This window comes from Leptidea sinapis, chromosome 1 (genome assembly GCF_905404315.1).
Source record: "Leptidea sinapis chromosome 1, ilLepSina1.1, whole genome shotgun sequence".
NCBI classification, from domain to species: Eukaryota; Metazoa; Arthropoda; class Insecta; order Lepidoptera; family Pieridae; genus Leptidea; species Leptidea sinapis.
Window position 1 is genome coordinate 28,443,738 of NC_066265.1, and position 17,985 is coordinate 28,461,722.

The 17,985-nt window shown below is 36.2% G+C and overlaps 1 protein-coding gene across 1 annotated transcript in view; it reads right to left on the reverse strand.

Moving 5' to 3' along the window:
* Positions 1-17,985, reverse strand: part of LOC126965582 (disintegrin and metalloproteinase domain-containing protein 33) — a 358,284-nt gene that overhangs the window by 36,406 nt on the left and 303,893 nt on the right. Inside the window, exons 8-10 of the mRNA XM_050809220.1 lie at positions 9,230-9,369; positions 2,989-3,154; positions 849-1,021 (exon numbers count right to left, since the gene is read on the reverse strand). Of these exons, the coding sequence (XP_050665177.1) occupies positions 849-1,021; positions 2,989-3,154; positions 9,230-9,369 (479 nt within the window). The remainder of the gene's footprint in view (positions 1-848; positions 1,022-2,988; positions 3,155-9,229; positions 9,370-17,985) is intronic.

The following is a 17,985-nucleotide window of genomic DNA, read 5'->3' on the forward strand; positions in this document are numbered from 1 at the left end:
AAAAAGCCACACATCAAGTTAGTGGGGATAATATCTGATTTCGTGAAATCAGATATAGAATATTATAAATTTTCTGTTTTAAAAAATACTTCTTAAAAATAACATTTTATTAATTTACATGACGTCAAATTAAAATTAGTTTGTAAGGTGCTGCATCCAATATATGAGTCGTGTTTAAATAATATAAATTATTTTATAAAAAGTAATTAAGAATTAACTGTATAAATATAAATTATTGTATATTGGTATCATCAATCTTTAGAGATTGAATCCATTGCTTTTTTCCGCTCACTGGATCAATATTTTTATAAGCTTCGACAGTATTTGTTTCATTGAACAGTATCCTCTCTTTTATATACACATTTAACATGTTGTCTTATTGAATGATAAATGCAGTTTGAGTAATTAACAAATGTGGACTCAATACGTCTCACTGACATGTATAAATACCACAGGAATGGCTGTTCCGTATGTTTGACAGCACATTTTTTCTGCCTATTTGAAGCGCCACTCGCGAGCGTCCAGAGAACTAATTTTGACGTATAATACAAATGGCTTTGTTATGTCCAAATGTTCGTATTCCGTGTTATTTATACTTCAAGAATCAACGTAATAAAGCACACAGTTTTTATTGTAAATAGTCTCCCACCATCTATGTTGTCCACTAGGTCGTCATCACTAGTTTTAGTACCGCAGTCTCTCACTACGATCAACAGCGTCAAAATGGCGAATATCAAACAGGTGCAAAAGCATTTTGACAGCTGCCAGTCCAGTGGTATATAGTACAGGTCAGTGATACGTCCGGATCTATCTCTAGTGGTGTCATCATCGACGCGGAAGGTACTCACGAGAGAAGCTGTGTTGTATCCTTCTCTATCTTGTACAGCTTCCTGGCGGAGTAGTCGCTAAACTTCTGGATGGCGCGCGTGATGTCGTACTTCTTGTCGAGCTCGGCTTGGTCCGCACTCTGCCAGGACTCGATGTACACCACCGAAACGCGCGTGTTCAGCGTGCGAAAGTACTGCGACAAACGAGACCTCTATATAATTATATACAGCTAATCTTCTTAATATATAAAAATAAATTGCTGTTCGTTAGTCTCGCTAAATCTCGAGAACGGCTGGACCGATTTGGCTAATTTTGGTCTTGAATTATTTGTGGTAGTGCAGGGAAGGCTTAAAAGGTGAATAAATAGGAAAATGCTCGAAATTAAATAAAAACAACAAATTTGCTTTTTCTTTGATGCGTCCCCCGTCGAATTTATTGACGCAACGGTTTGACAGTTATGCTGTGAAACAATTTCATTACAACAACAGGGTGCACTTTTACGAAGCAGTTCTTGATGTTATGATATATTATTGACAAATTAATAAAAAAACATTATTTTATTTATTATATACAGAACTACTTCTGTCGGGTTAGCTAGGGTTATAATATTTATATAAGAGTAATAAGGATATAACCTGAGTTACCATTGACTTTATTAAAAAAATGTATTTTACGATGATGAAGTCTATGAGTACAAGTAAAAGGAACTTCTTAATCTTAATAGGTACCAATGTACAGAATGTTTGTATGGTTTTTTCACCACAAATTAGGTATTTGTATACAGAAAGTACAATTTCGTGAATTGGAACTGATAATGATGAAACCAAACTTTAAATTTGGAAAGCATGGAACTGATTTGGCGATAAGGCTGGAACAATTTAGTTATCCCACCTTGACTTGATTTAATCGGAATTGTCAAAAAACAAGCCCTTTCTGAATACTTAGTAATTATATAACTTGTTCGTGTTGTACGTAGTGCAGTGTGCATATAACAACGTGAGTATCCGTCATTTGATGCGTATTAGGTTAGTCAAAACAGTAAAATAAACAAATTTAATAAAAATCTAGAATTCGTGTCAACATTACATGGTAATTTTTTACTTCATTATACAAATATATTGTAAGTTCCATTTCAGCCAGAAGACGTCCACTGCTGGACAAAAGCCTCCATGACATATTTCTTTTTTTTTTCATATTGAGACTTTTACACAAGCTATCATTCCCCAAATTAGGCATAGCGTGTACTATGGGTACAAGACATGAACTACCTCCTAAACGGCTGGACCGATTTTGATGATATTTTTGTGTGTTTCAGTGAATTTGAGATTGGTGTGTGTCTTCAGGTGGATTTGAAAATGGTTTAGATTCACAATTAAACTACCTCCTAAACGGCTGGACTGATTTTGATGACTTTTTTGTTTGTTTCAGTGAATTTGAGATTGGTTTAGATTCTCAATTCCACCCATATAATATAATTCTCCTGCTTATGTGTATGTTAGTGAACTGCTCCTAACGGCTGGACCGATTTTTCAAATTTAAAACATGTGTACAGGACAACGTCTGTTGGGTCCACTAGTTTAATATAATGTACTAATTTAAGCATACATAAATACATATAAACATCCACGACTCGGAAACAAACATCCATATTCATCCTATACATGTTTGCACCTACCGGGATTCGGACCCGGGACCTCTAGCTCAGTAGGCAGGGTCACTAATCACTAACCACTGGACTATATGGGTCGTCAATTATGTATCATATTAACACATAATTAACATTATACTGAAATTTATCAGTATTTATTATATTAGATAACAACTTACTACCCGCTGCCTTGAAAAACATATACTATATCTGGGACTGAATAGCACAAATATTATCTAAGTACTTTTATACACGTTTTAACATAATATAGATTTCTGACGTATCTAACATAGAATAAATAATACATATTAATGTTATTACACATTACCATGCGAGGTATTTCTACTGCAATGTATTCAAATACATTTGATCCAGGGTTAAAGTAAAGTAGTTCCACGATTCAGAGACCAATTCGAATGACTGTCGTAACATTCAATGACGTATTAAATACGGGTAATTACACACCGGTACATGATAGTCATCCCCCCTCTCCCCCCTCTCCCCCCACTCACCAGGTCAGCGATGTTGGCCACCTGAATGGCGTCATGCACCACCTCGGCTCGCGTGCTGCCGTTCCTCTTCTCGAACATGTACTTGTCGATTACGAGCGCCGTCTCGATGTACTTGGTGGTCTCCCGCACGTCGCGCCGCACGCGCAGATGACCACCCGCACCGCTCCTGTCGGACACACCAGTTACTAGTACTGTCATGACGTGTTCTCTAATTCTACATTAGAGCGTGCGTCATCGCGGAGCCGAAAATGTGGGTTACTTTTAGTATTAACATTTGTAAAAGGGATTTGATGCAACTAAATAAAATATAAGAGTTTTACCAGTGAGAGGCTCCTATGCACAGGATGCCAGCTAGATTATGCATATTCTGCCGTGAAGCAGTAATGTGTAAGCATTATTGTGTTTCGGCCTGAAGGGCGCCGTAGCTAGTGAAATTACTGGGCAAATGAGACTTAACATCTTATGTCTCATGGTGACAAGCGCAATGGCAGTGCCTCTAAGAATTTGTAGGTTTTTCAAGAACCCTGAGCGGCAGTGCATTGTAAAAAGCAGGGCGTTTCAATTACCATCAGCTGAACGTCTTGCTCATCTCGTCCCTAATTATCATTAAAAAAATAGAGTTCCGTGATGTAGCGTTGTTCATTTATAGAGCCATTTTGTATGAAAACTAACTCTGTATGATGTTCAGAAGTTATGCCAGGTCAAAACATGACAGAGTAATTTCACCGTACAGCGTAATTTCTTCAAAACATAGTTCTGTATAACGCTCTTTTGGTCTTCTTAGCACTTTACGCGGTCGGTAGGACCGACTACTTTAATTAATTCTGCACCCGTCCACGTCTCACAATTTTGGGAAAATCTTAGCCTTATGCAATACACGGAGTAATTTAAGACCTCTAGCTGGTCTACGACGCTGAATATTGACTTCTAGACTTTTTGTAGATATACTTTCGATTTCGTTAAGCTTGGCTCACATTTTTTACATCGTTTTCTTCCTGATCCCGGTTTTTAAACCGTGAGTTCAGGTCCTCTGAACAGTGCAATGACTAACACCAAACCGTTCCAACACATAAAATTAAAGAAAAGTCACTAATATTACCAACGATAATTGTCTTGACTGCCATATTAGGGTAAAAAATTTGTCACGAAAAACAATTAATACAATTTTATGTAAACATGAATTCAACAAAAAACCCTTTTCATTTATTTATACCACAATATCTAGACACAAACTGCGAGCAAAAAATCTAATAAAAATGAATGAAATGGATTATTTTATTTGACATGTAAAGTTAGAATTTTATATTTTTAAAGTATTAAACGAAATGAAATCGAATTCGATAACTAACAAGAGAGACAAGTCACACAGTTAATATATAAATAATGTTCCAAAGTTAAAATATTTAAAAGATAAAGAATGAACTGAAACGATTGTCGTTTAATCTTAATTCTCTTGGATTCAGCTTTTCTTAATCAAGTTTATCTCTCGAGTCTCGACATTCATCAACCACTCCGTTATTAGAGCGAGTGGCCGCCGGCAGAATCGATTCCGAGGAAATATCTCCGTTTGTGATAACAATAAGATTGTGCTCGTGAGTACTTTAATGTGTTTAGCTTAAGATAAAATAGGATTCACGCGAATGAGATGAAGACAAGTACTAATGCTCAAGACTTATGCCGAATATGTGGAGCTTAGTAATCCCTTGTAACCCTTGTATTGCCTGCAACGACAGCTTGGAAAGACAAACGGCTCCGTGCCATCATACACGGTGTAATACTCTGTACTTTTTAAATAAGTGAAACATATTTTTTATTAACATAAAGGACATATTTTGGGAGTCACCTTCTTATTTTTTTTAACTTGTTGGTATAACGGCAATAGCATTAAATGTCAAAATTTCAACTGTGTGACTATTGTTGTTTATGATGGTGGATCGCGGAATCTTTGTATTTGGATAGGAAACGGAATCAACTGCACAAAATATGAGGTTATATCGTCAGTGTATGCTCCGCGGGCTATTGCTTCCCAACAACAACACACCCGCGCACTCAGCGCTCAAAACAATAGACTTCCTGGACACTACACCGGTCAAGGTCACGAGTCACCCTCCTTACTGCCCTGATCTAGCATCATGTGACTTGTAAAATAATATATATATTATTGTAATTATTTAATTTTTATTTAATAAGTTAATTATTTCTAAAGTTAATAATGAGAGGAACTGGCAAAAGACTTATTGCCACTCTTTTAAATAAACATTTATAGCTTTTTTTTTCTGAAAGACACAAAAATTCTGAGCGGCACTACAATTGCGCTGGTCACCTTGAGACATAAGATGTTAAGTCTCATTTGCCTAGTAATAATCACTAGTTACGGCGCCCTTCAGACCGAAATACAGTAATGCTTACGGCAGAAATTGGCGCCGTTTTGGTACCCATAATCTAGCCCGCACCTGTGCACAGGAGCCTCCCAATGGTAGCTTCGTCTTTTTACAAATAATATTAATTATAATATATTATGGTGATTAGTATGGGAACATGGATGTGAGTGAAATGTTTGACAGCTGTCAGTGTCAGCGCACTGCCGTATATTCATTGTTGAGACGCGATCGCAGCCGCGTGACTATAACTATAAATGTAAAATGATGCAACAAAAATACTCAAACTTCAAAGTGGACTAAAATTTGATTACAGATAATATGGCCGAACAGAATACTGTTTGAATAAACAGGAGCTTCATCAACAAGGAACTTTTGTATAAATTTTCTGGCACAAAGCAAATATTTTAAACTTGCACTTAAATCAAAACTCAGTGGAAGCGGCGAAGTAAATTACATCACTCTAAAGTGTCAAAGAATTTCACGGCTGCGGACGTTGTAAGTTATGGCGGGCAGCGGGCATGGCAACACCGGCGCACCCTGAATAATGCAAGGGAGAACTTTTACAACTTACTTTTACATCTGACAACACTGGACACACTTGTAATTAATTCAGTTTTTAAAATTGTTGGAATTATACACGAAGGATTTGGCCGGTCCCGTAAAACCTAGCGCGTTGACGCCAGAGAAACTTCATATCGTTGCGAACGATCCTAACTATAACTTACTATACAGGGGATGGTTTTCTAGCAAGGTAGGCACTGTGGATCTAACTAGTCGTAGTTGAGCCTTGGAACAAGCAGAGATTGCTTACCGTAGGTATTTAGTATCTAGCGTAAGGAAAAATTTTATGAGTGGGTGTTCAATAGAAGTTTGGCAATAAAATAACGGAACCAACTTAATTTTTATTAACTTTTACTCTAGTGCTATATTTATTTAGGTTCATAATGAGGTAGGCACTGCCTATATGATATGCACGCCCCTGATACTATATAAATAGTATGATGAACAAATACAGTATTGGTGCGGTGACGTCACGAAGGAAGCTCCGCGTGTCCGAGGTAGTTGTGTCCCGCGGGGCACTGTGGCGTGTGTCACGCGGGACACTGTGGCGTGTGTCACGCGGGGCACTGTGGCGTGTGTCACGCGGGGCACTGTGGTGTGTGTCACGCGGGGCACCGTGGCGTGTGTGTGTTTCTCTTTCTGCGTTTTTGTAAAAAAACATTTTAGATGTGGCATTTTGAAATTTTTCCCATCTCAGCGTTAAGTGATAAGCGCTCATGTGCTTTTAGCAGTTTTGAATCTAGCCGTCATGACACCAGCGGATAGGTCAGCCGATGGCCCGCGGTGTATTAGGGGTAGATCAGATGTGTAAATCATATGATGTATTGGGCCTAGGATACTTCCTTTAGGAACCCTTTATATTACAGATTCTTATGATGTTAGTTACCATATCGAACGAAGAAGTGCCTGCTTTGAAGATAAGACTTAATGATTGCTTACTATATGGAGGATTTTAAATATGTCCTTCAGATTTCTATAGTCCATCATACCACACGCGGTCGAATGCTTGTGAGATGCCCAGAAACACAGCGGAACACCATAGTTTATTTTCAAAAGTGTGATTTATTCTCTCTACAATTCTTTACACCTGCTCTATCTATCTGACTATGTACTGTGGGAGGATCTAAAATTTAATTGGTGATTAGGGATTAATTTATCTTTCACTATAACAGCCCGACGATTTAGAAACAGAACTTTCAGTAGTTTAGATGTTGTTGATAGGGCGGTAAGATCAGTGGCGTGTTCACCGGTTTAAAGGTAATAATAATTTCTGCTACCTCCTGATGGGAAAATTTTCTGCAGAGAGTAGCATTGAATAGTTGAGTTAGATATTTAAATCCCAGGTCTAGAATTTTTCACTAGATCATTGCCAATTAGGTCTATTCAGGAGCTTGATGAACAGCAATATTTTTAAGGCTTGTTTTACTTTCTGTCTCATCAGATATCTTTTTAATACGTGTATATTATTAATGCGGGTAAGTACATACAACACTTCATATTTTAATTTCGAGGATCCGCAGGCATTAATAATTGGGCGTTAATACTTCTTTGAGGTGATTTGCAAATGTGTTGGATTTATTTTAGTTATTTTCTGCTCAGATACCATTACATTTTTTCAGCTGACTTATGTTGTCTTTAAATTGTTTGTTGCTTCCCAAAGTAAGTATCTAGTCAGTGGATTCAATTCTTTTTAAGTAAATTTTTATGCCGATTTTGTCTCAATTTCTTTTGTTTTCTGTGTCGCGTTTCTCTGCAATGAGTATTAATGTAATTTAAGGATAGTTAATAGTGCTTTGACTATAGTCTTGATAAAGTGCTCTACAGTTTCAGTCACACTCTCGTCTGATTAAGGAGGTATGCAGTTCAGATTTCATAATAACGATTTCACGAAAGTTTCACCAGTTGTTGTTTAACTATACATATCTTTTTTCCTTTTTATAGTTATCTGATCATTTGAGTAATTTACTTGTGCTATTATAGGCGAATGGTCGGAAGCTTGTTCGAACTAGTAACTATAGTTTATTATAGAAAAGGCTAGTTCTATGCTAATTAAGAAATCTATCTGGTAGGCGCCCAGTGCCCTGGTCTTGAATCATAGGGAGATCTTAGCGTCCCATTAAAAAGTAGACTGTAATAAATAAATTTAATTCGTGAAGTTCAATTGACAAAGGTAATATTACGTTAACACGACAGTCCGTTCGTATCAGAAAGTGACGGTCGCGAGGCTCTCAGCTACACGACCGTATCGTATCCAAAACCGGTCTGTCCGCGCGACCGTCTTAATTCGGCCGCTTAACACAGCGACTGTGTCGCTAACACTAGCAGCTATAAATTGCGTGGGTTTGTCAATATGTCTGCGAAGGTTTACCACCTAAACATAATGATTGAAATAAATATTTTAAGAGATGACATCCTTTAGAAGTAGTAACTTGAGCTCCCGAATTCTTATGTATTGCATTATAAGTCTCCACCGGCTCTAAGCTGATGTCACAGCGTTTTGCTTCGGTGGAATGTACAGCTATAAAAACTTGCGGGTTGCTTATCGTTCTCGACTATCATGATTGTGGCTCGTATTTGGTCCTTTTGATATTAATTATGAATATCTTAATAATGTATTTGTTCCTAAAATTCTAAAATAAAAATTGTAGTAATATTTTATACCCTCAAGTATTCTTATAATCATACCCCGTATCATATTATCGAATTTGTTGTATGTTATGGCAATAAATTGTAACAGAATATGAATGAGGTATGAAACTTTATAAATGATATTAATGAAAGAAAAAGCCATGACAGTAGTCAATGAGAGCTTCAAGTCTTCAAAAAATCAGCAAGAGCTTACTCAAAGTGAACTGTAATTATTATGAGCGGATCGTCAATATTAAAAAGGTGATAATAACGCATTACGGAGTATTATCATGGCGAGTTATATGAGGTTTTATGAAAATAAGGGACGAGACGAGCAGGATGTTTAGCTCAGATGGCAATTGATACGCCCTACTCATTACAAGGCATTGACGCTCAGGATTCTTGAACGATCCGAAAATTCTGAGCCGCACTACAACTGCGCTCGTCACCTCAAGACATAAGATGAGAAGTCTCATTTGCCCAGTAATTTCACTAGATACGGCACACTTCAGACCGAAACACAGTAATGTTTACACATTACTGCTTTACGACAGAAATAGGCGCCGTTATGGTACACATAACCAAGCCGGCTTCCTGTGCAAAGGAGAGGCTTCTTTGCACCACTGGTGTTTGTGGTGAGCATTCTAACAAAATAACAGCGGATAACTTACAGGAATCCATGGCCGCTGAGCACCGCGTCGTCGACGTACGCGAAGTTCTTGGTGCGGTGTGACTTCTGACGGTGGTCCAGTTTATTACCACAGCCGCGGTTCATCTTAGTGCGCGCCTCGAAGATCACATGGGGGTGCTTCTGCTGAAACAAACACTCATGTAGCTCTAACTGTCCCTAGAATCAGCATTTATCATATGAACTTGGCTTTAAAATAGTTCTTACAAAAAAAAAATAACAAACAACAAAAAAATTAAGTAGTTAAGATGTTATGAAATGAATCATATATATTATTATACCGCTGGGAGGCTTGTTGACACAAGATGCCAGCTATCTGGCCACCAGAGCGACCCTTGTTTCTTTTTTTTTTATAAATATCTATTTATTTCTCCTCACAAAGATCTTAAAGCTAAAACAGTACAGTAGTGTTATATTTTTTAACTGGTATTTTGTGAGGAGCTGTTGTCTGAAGTTGGTTAACCCTGTATTACAGATCACCAGGACCTCACACCTAAAACCCCTCGTTTCTGCCGTGAAGCAGTAACTTGCAAGCATTATTGTGTTTCGGTCTGAAGGGCGCTGTACTAAGTCAACTTACTGAGAAGAATCTCATCACATCGCATAATGACGACCCATATAGTCGAATGGTTAGTGACCCTGACTACTAAGCTAGAGGTCCCGGGTTCGAATCCCGGTAGGTGCATTCATTTATATGATGAATATGGATGTTTGTTTCCGAGTCATGGATGTTTATATGTATGTGTATGTATGTATGTGTAAGTCATGGATGTGTATGTTTATACCTAGTTTGGGGCAAGAAAATTTGGGTAAAAGTGTTTAATAAAAAAAAAATGTCTTAAAGTTGCGAGTCCAATTCCGGTTCTGCTTAGAATATCGTCAACCAAGAATCCTAAATGGTACTGCATTGTAATTGATAGGACCGCACTTTTTCTGATAAAAAAGTTCGAATGTTTTATATGTATTTGGAAGTACCAACATGTTGTCGCTATGTATATCTTTGATATTTGAGCGTTTCCGTAATTCCTTTAGGATTCCATCGTCAAAACTAGGTGATATTCATATACGACTTATTTGATTGAGTGTGATATTTCGAATGAAATTCATAATATATGTATGAGATCTTAGGTAGCAAACATAAATACATTGCAATTTTCTTGAGATCCTTCTCCTGATGTCGGTTGAAGAAACAACGCTCCGAGTACAACACAGACCCTTTGTAAATACTACGTAATAAGAAAATTGAAATTTAGTTTATTATGAAACGTGCCGTCATTTGACATAAGTTGGAAATAATAGTAATTACAGTATGGCGAGTAGCGACGAAGTATAATCCGTCTAAGTGTGAAAGCGAACTGTCGCTTAAAACTTAGTGGATTTCGGCTATTTTTGACAAGATTATAGTCATCATCTGTCAATCTACCAATGACTGCACGTTTCATATAATCGATTGATTCGCTTTAATCTTGTTGTATACAATAAATTTTATTATAAAGATTATCATAAATATGTTTACTTACTGACAGCTGCCATTATAAAGTGACAAGTAGGTTGCCGAAATGATTACATTATGTTCGCAGCATCGTAAAATGATTTCTCTGAAATTACGTATAAATGCGTGTCTCCACATAATGGGGAGCACGCAGGGCTTCATGAAAGCCTCCAATTCACCTCACATTCAGTGTTGCCACGTGTTATAAATAAATTGAATGAAATATCCAATCACGTTCACCGCTGCTGGAATTTCTAGTTGACTCACAGATGAGGGATTCAGGAGCTCAGTTGGAAGCCTGCGTTCGTACATTTAAAAAGGACTTAGGTATTACAGATGCGTACAAAGCTTACAAGTAACAGGTATTTAAGTTTATTGACGAGTTTCTCTTTTGCCAGTAAGAGAAAAACATTTAATAATTTACGAAGTGAGTAAAAATTCAGGAGAATTTTCACGGTCTATTGAAATATCGCAAGAGAGCACGATTTCGCAAAGCTTTTAGAAAAGTATTCATTTGCGAAACTACATTTGCTTAGAAGCGATATTCTTAATATTTCACGTTGTATCTTATTGTTATGTCCGATTTCATCTTTATCGAAATTTATTTCACTAACATATTAATACGATATTTGTTAGATTCTCTATCACTACATGTTATAAAACAAAGTCCTCCGCTGCGTCTGTCTGTCTGTTCATGGTGTTTCACCAGGACAACGACCGTTTTAGGAACCATAAGTCATTCGAACGGTTGGCTCAGTTGGAAGAGCGCTCGGACGAAACCTGAACGGTCGCGGGTTCAGTCCCGCATCGTTCATAAATTTTGGTTACAAATTTAACTTGGTATTTTAATTATATATTATTGAAATATTAAGTATTTCAATCATCTGTATCTAAGTACTGTAAATCTGTATTGCTAATAATAATATTAGAAACGTAACATAGATATGTTAGCGTAGATCAATAACTAACAACACGATCTTAATTTAAATACAAACAATACTGGAACCGAATTTAACTACAAATTAATATTATTCACAATACTTATTAATATTTCATGCATCGTACTAAGGAAAATTGATTTTTATGCAACTTTTATAAAATTCATAGAACGCACTGTAATTAATAACACGATGAAAGGTTTCATATTGCATGACGTTTTCATTGAAAATGCAAAAGCAATTTATTTAATAAAATTGTAATAGGTTTTGAGTGACCACGATTTTATAATAATCGACATGATTCCTGTTTAAAAATTTCATTTAACAACAGGCCAACAGAGCTTGCCAACCACCTGATCCTATATGATCATCACCATGCCTCTTGTGGCTGCGACACTGACCTCTACTATATACCACTGGACTAGAGACTGTCAAAGTGCTTTTGTGCCTGTTTGATATTCGCCATTTTGGCGCTGTTTGCCATTTAGTGAGAGTCTGCGGTACTAAAACTAGTGAAAACAACCACAGCAAATATCAATAGATGGTTGGAAACTATTTACAAAAAATCAAATTTCTAAAGAATTTGATTCTTGAAGTACACACTAGCTAATAACACGGAAAATGAACGAATTTAATTCAAAATGCAAAAATACTTCAGAGTATTGTACGTTCCTTCGCAGCCATTTGTACTATACGTCAAAATGAGTTCTCTGGACGCTCGCGAGTGGCGCTTCAAATAGGCACAAAAAAGTTGCTGTCAAACACATGGAACAGCCTGTCTAGTGGTATTTAAACATGTCAGTGGGCTGCGAGGAATCACAAATTCAAAATAGGATATAAAATCACTTATTGACGTCAAAAACTACCACAGCTTCCAAAAGGTATGCCTCAGACCCGAGAAGAACGCGCGCAACAAAATCAGCGAGCTTTTTTTTTATATAATAATATGGTTACAATGTTAAATCGCACAATAAAATCTATTATTTAATAGCCTGTGGGCGGTCGCTCTAATCCCATTCAGTAGTATCATAAAGAAATTCATTTATGTTATAGTAACCTTTACCAAAAAAACATTTTTTTAACAATTTTTTGTATTTCGTAATACATTTGTTTTGAACATTATCTGGGATCTTGTTTTAAATACATATACAACGCCTCACAAAAGGCTTACTAACTAACTTAGCCGAGTAGTAGGTATGATAAGTTTATGTTTGTTTGATGTTAACATTATGGTTACGACAGTTTCTAGCAAATTCACTTATGTTCCTATGTATATACACAAAACATTATCAAGAATATATTGAGAGGCAACAGTCAAGATGTTTATTTCTTTAAATTTTATTCTCAATGATTCTTTACTTTTACCTGGGAGAAAATTCGATGGCACTGTTGAGATGGGTGGGGAGAGGAGTTATAGATCCTGACATTAAGGTGACGGGGCGTCTGTATGGAACGCTGAAGAAGCGATACCGGTGCATTAGATAGACTATTGCGGTTTAGTAGATCGAGTTGATACTAGGCACTAAGCCTGCCGAATCCAAATAACTAACTCAATCTAAATTTGTGATGTTCCACCAAAGTGCGGTCTCAAAGAACTATATTCCTCGTCGAATTAAACTGTTGAGCAGTCCACTTGACAGGTAACTTGAAAAAATTTGTGATGACGTCACGGGTTGCGGGCAGGTAGCCCACTAGTCATCGCCATGTTGTCCGTTTATGACTGACAAGTTAATTTTATGTTTTTTCAAATAACTGTGAATGTTTATCTGGAAGTGAGGGTGAGTGCAGTGACCCAGAGTAGAAAGATATAAAAATTCTAATTAATTATTCATTTTAAACTATTCTTTCTGATTTCTGAACTACGGGGAACACATCAGAGGAAAAACAAAAATTTTGTTTTTTCTATATAAATTTTTTCTATATATTTATATATATATATATATATATATTTATAGATAGTATCATTGTCCATAATGGCTGTAACGAACACTCATTACGCAAAAAGACTGGCTCTAGCGTTCGTTGCGTACAAAACTATTAGAAACATTAAACTACCATATTACACAGATGCAAACTGTAAAATCAAAAGTGTTGAAGTTAATATGAAGAAAGGAGGCATTTCACGTCATCAGTCAGTATTTTAATTTCAATAAAAACTAAGTTTAATAGGAATCTAAATTTAAATTATATCTTTAGCATGCTACTGCAAAAACATCATTAAGAAACCAGTAGTTAAACCTTAGTAAATTGTAATAATTATCATTTTGAGAAACACTTTGTACATTAATTATTATTAATCGGATGTTGTCAGCAAGGTTATCAGTAAGTAATACCCATCATGTTTGATATTTTAAACATATTGACTTTTTGTTTGATCGTCATCAATACTATCTGAAAGCATGTGGATGTGTGGCGGTCCTCCACAGTGCGGTTTTCAAGGAGCTTTCTTCCACGTACTACTAAGCCATGGAATGAGCTTCCTTGTGCGGTGTTTCAGGGACGATACGACATGGGTACCTTCAAAAAAAGCGCGTACACCTTCCTTAAAGGCCGGCAACGCTCCTGTGATCCCACTGGTGTTGCAAGAGATTGTGGGCGGCGGTGATCACTTAACAACAGGTTACGCTCGTTTGTCCTCCTATTTCATAAAAAAAAAAACAAAATGTGTTGTATTTGATAAATTATTGAACATAAAGAAAATAAATCCTGAGTATCAAATTGTTTTGAATTACGTACCCTACAATTAAAATGATTTCATCATAGTATTTATTTTCATTAATTTATTTATTGTTAATTATAATTAAATACATTTTTCTTCATGCCTAATATAAATTTACAGTCTCAGTCTCAAAAACAGAAAGAAAGAGGCACCTTTGAATTAAATTCCTCTGGATGGCTCACTAGGAAACCCTGTGCAGAGCCAACCAGTGATTACTTTCTGCTATGTAATTTTATTTAATGTTAAAAATTAACGAAATAGAACTAAGACTGACACTTAAACAATATTTATCTAACTTTAAAGCATACCTATCCTATATTAAGAACTGTATAAAATTAAATAATAACAGATAAAGCAAATAGTTATAAACAAATATTCATAATTAAATATATAAAGTTATATTAAATTTGAGTTAATAATTTTCTCAGTTTATGAAAGTATGACATTTTTCTTCTTGTATTTTATTTGCATTACTTTTAATACGATCTTAGTTATTTCCATCGTAAATAACAAGCTACGACTATTGCTTTCAATAGATTTTTCTATGTTAAATACGAGAAAAAATAAACACACAGTTGAGATGTTAGAATTTTAAACTATAAATAGAAATATAGTGTTGTCATATTCAGAATTTATAAAAATTCAAATGTCACGACTCGCTGGAAAGACTCTACGATTATAAGTAAAAAAAAAGTGTTGTATGTCAGTTCCAACGCACGACTGGAGTTTACACCTCAAGAACGATTGTTTTTGAACAGGAATTAAAAAAAATTAAGTCCAATGGAGTCGGTTACAAACAGACATGAAGAAGAAGCTAATAAATGCGTATTTATTAAAAAATTATAGATATTAATATAAATTAAAAAAATAAAATAACTTCATAGTTAATAGTGATTTTTCTTATGGTCAGGTGCCTAATTATTAAAATGTGTGATCAGGGCCATCTATCGAAAACCGTTATGCTGTCGTATTACTCGATAGATTCAGTGTTCGATTTGGAAATACGAAATAGTTTATGAAAGTGACACTAGATGACACTAGACGTTTAATCTAGTGTTATTTGTTTTTAATTTGAACTTAGGGGTCTGTGGTTCAACGCCATCTAATAAACTTTAGGAAACTAACTTCTGATTGCAAAATAAAATAATTTTCAAGAGTAACGCCTGGTGGCTGACAGGAAAATACAATGCTAATTGATGCCTTATTTGTAAGCAGATAAAGTCTGATATATTTAAATGAGAAAAACGTTACATCCAATTTGATGAGTAGATTTTACTCTTCATATTTTTCTCATACCCAGCGCCTTATATGAAAATCGATTCTTAAGGAGTAAACTCCATAAAGTTTTGCTAGCTACGAGTACCTGCATATAATAGTTTAATGTACCGTTGATGCCTCACGAATCATTTCCATACAATATACGAACTGGACATTGACAGATTGTTATTGATGACAATGATCACGACCACATGACGCTGTCTGTATTAATGAACACAATTGTTTATTTTAAAAACAAGCCTGACATCTTCCCGCGATCTATCAAGCAAATTGCAATCCATCAAACTTTATTGTAACCGAAAAAAAGATTTTACCTCTATCAAACAGATCCTTCTCTTCGATATAACTGTCACTTTGACAGATAACTGCGGCACCTTCGAAATTACGTCGTTAAGGTAACGATTGTGCGCGCCACCTGTATGGTGACGTATTATTAAATGAATTACAAGCAACTTGTACAATAAAAGATGTACCAGGACATAATAAACGATTCCCGCGGGAGGCTTGTTAGCACAGGATTATTCTTGTGCTAGTGACATTACTGAACTAATGATACTTAACATCATATGTTACAAAGTTACGGGCGTAGTTGTGATCCCGCTCAGAATGTTGGGTTCAATCAAGAATCATCAGGCGATCATGACGACACCATTAGAGAGCAGCGTCAAAACAATCTCGGTAGCTCGTGTCTCGGTACTCGCAACACTAGACGAGTTTTGAAGTAATACAACATTGTTCAAGCCAGAGTTCAAAGTAGCCGGATAACATGAAGCGCCATACTCAACATATTATATTACATGTTCAGTAAAGCGCTTCTATCACTGTATACCTACAATGGTTTGAATACATTTTAATGAACATTTTGTGATAAATAAAAGTGCTCAGTGATATTGGAAATTAAAGAGATACACTAACTTTAGTTGCGACTTCACAAGTTTATAGCTCTATAACAAGTTTGCTCGTAATGTTAAATAATACTGTGTAAAAATTTTCAACTCCACGTTTATAAAAAAAACTCCATAACTACTTTTTTTTTTTATGGAATAGGAGGACAAACGAGCGTACGGGTCACCTGGTGTTAAGTGATCACCGCCGCCCACACTCTCCTGCAACACCAGAGGAATCACAAGAGCGTTGCCGGCCTTTAAGGAAGGTGTACACGCTTTTCTTGAAGGTACCCATGTCGTATCGTCCCGGAAACACCGCACAAGGAAGCTCATTCCACAGCTAAATTCAACATCTATTCAAGTTACTAAATGTTATAATTAAGATTGCGCTGATCCCACAGACAGACCATCAAGATGGTTTTGTGGGACCATAGTTTTATTTTTAGTCATTGTAATGTCAAAGATGCCATAAATAATAAACAAATATATAATCAAATATCAAACTAGCAATCTATCCCATTAAAGAACATTAAAAAAAATGCTGGAAATTGCAATACTTCAAGCCAGCATATATTTAAGCGCTCTGCAAATCGCAGATCCAGCCACATGGAGTATTGCTGTCATCTCTGTTCTGGCGCACCCCATAATCCTTGACCGCAGAGCTGCTCGAATTGACATGTATCCAGTGAATCGATCACTTCGCGTTGCCTAGAGACGTCGCTTCATTGTGTATCTTCTAAGGCATTTATCACGGGGAGTGTTTGGAAGATCTGTTTTACCTGATTCTTGCCGCCGAATTCCAACTTCGCACGACACGCTACAAATCGAGGATATCATCTCCACCATCTGGATGTATGGCGTTCGTCCACAGTGCAGCTTTCAAAGAACTTTCTCCACATTCAACCAAGCTGTGGAATGAGCTTCCTTGTGCGCTGTTTCCGGATTTTGGACGATACAACATGGGTATCTTCAAAAAATGCGCGTTAAACTTATCTATAGGGCCGGCAATGCTCTTGTGATTCCTCTGGTGTTGCAAGAGAATGTGAAAGGTGATAACTTATCATCATGTTAGTTTGTCGTATCTTCCATAAAAAAACAACACCATTATGTAATAACGGTGATACAGTTATATATGTCAACAAAAATAATTCTATAGAAATCAATTTTAGTTAGATGCAATTTAACAGATACATAATATTATTTGAGCAATATATTTGTTTTATGTTATTTGTTATATGAAGCATACAATCTAATGTAATCGTCACCAACAACGGCTATTCTTTCCGTGATTCTGCCGAACTCTTCATTGAGCTCTGAAGGGGCATACACTAAATCCTGAAACTTTAGTTGTGTTTGTAGTCTACTATATCTACTTTTTTTAATGAAAATAAGGGACGAGACGAGCAGGACGTTCAGCAGATGATA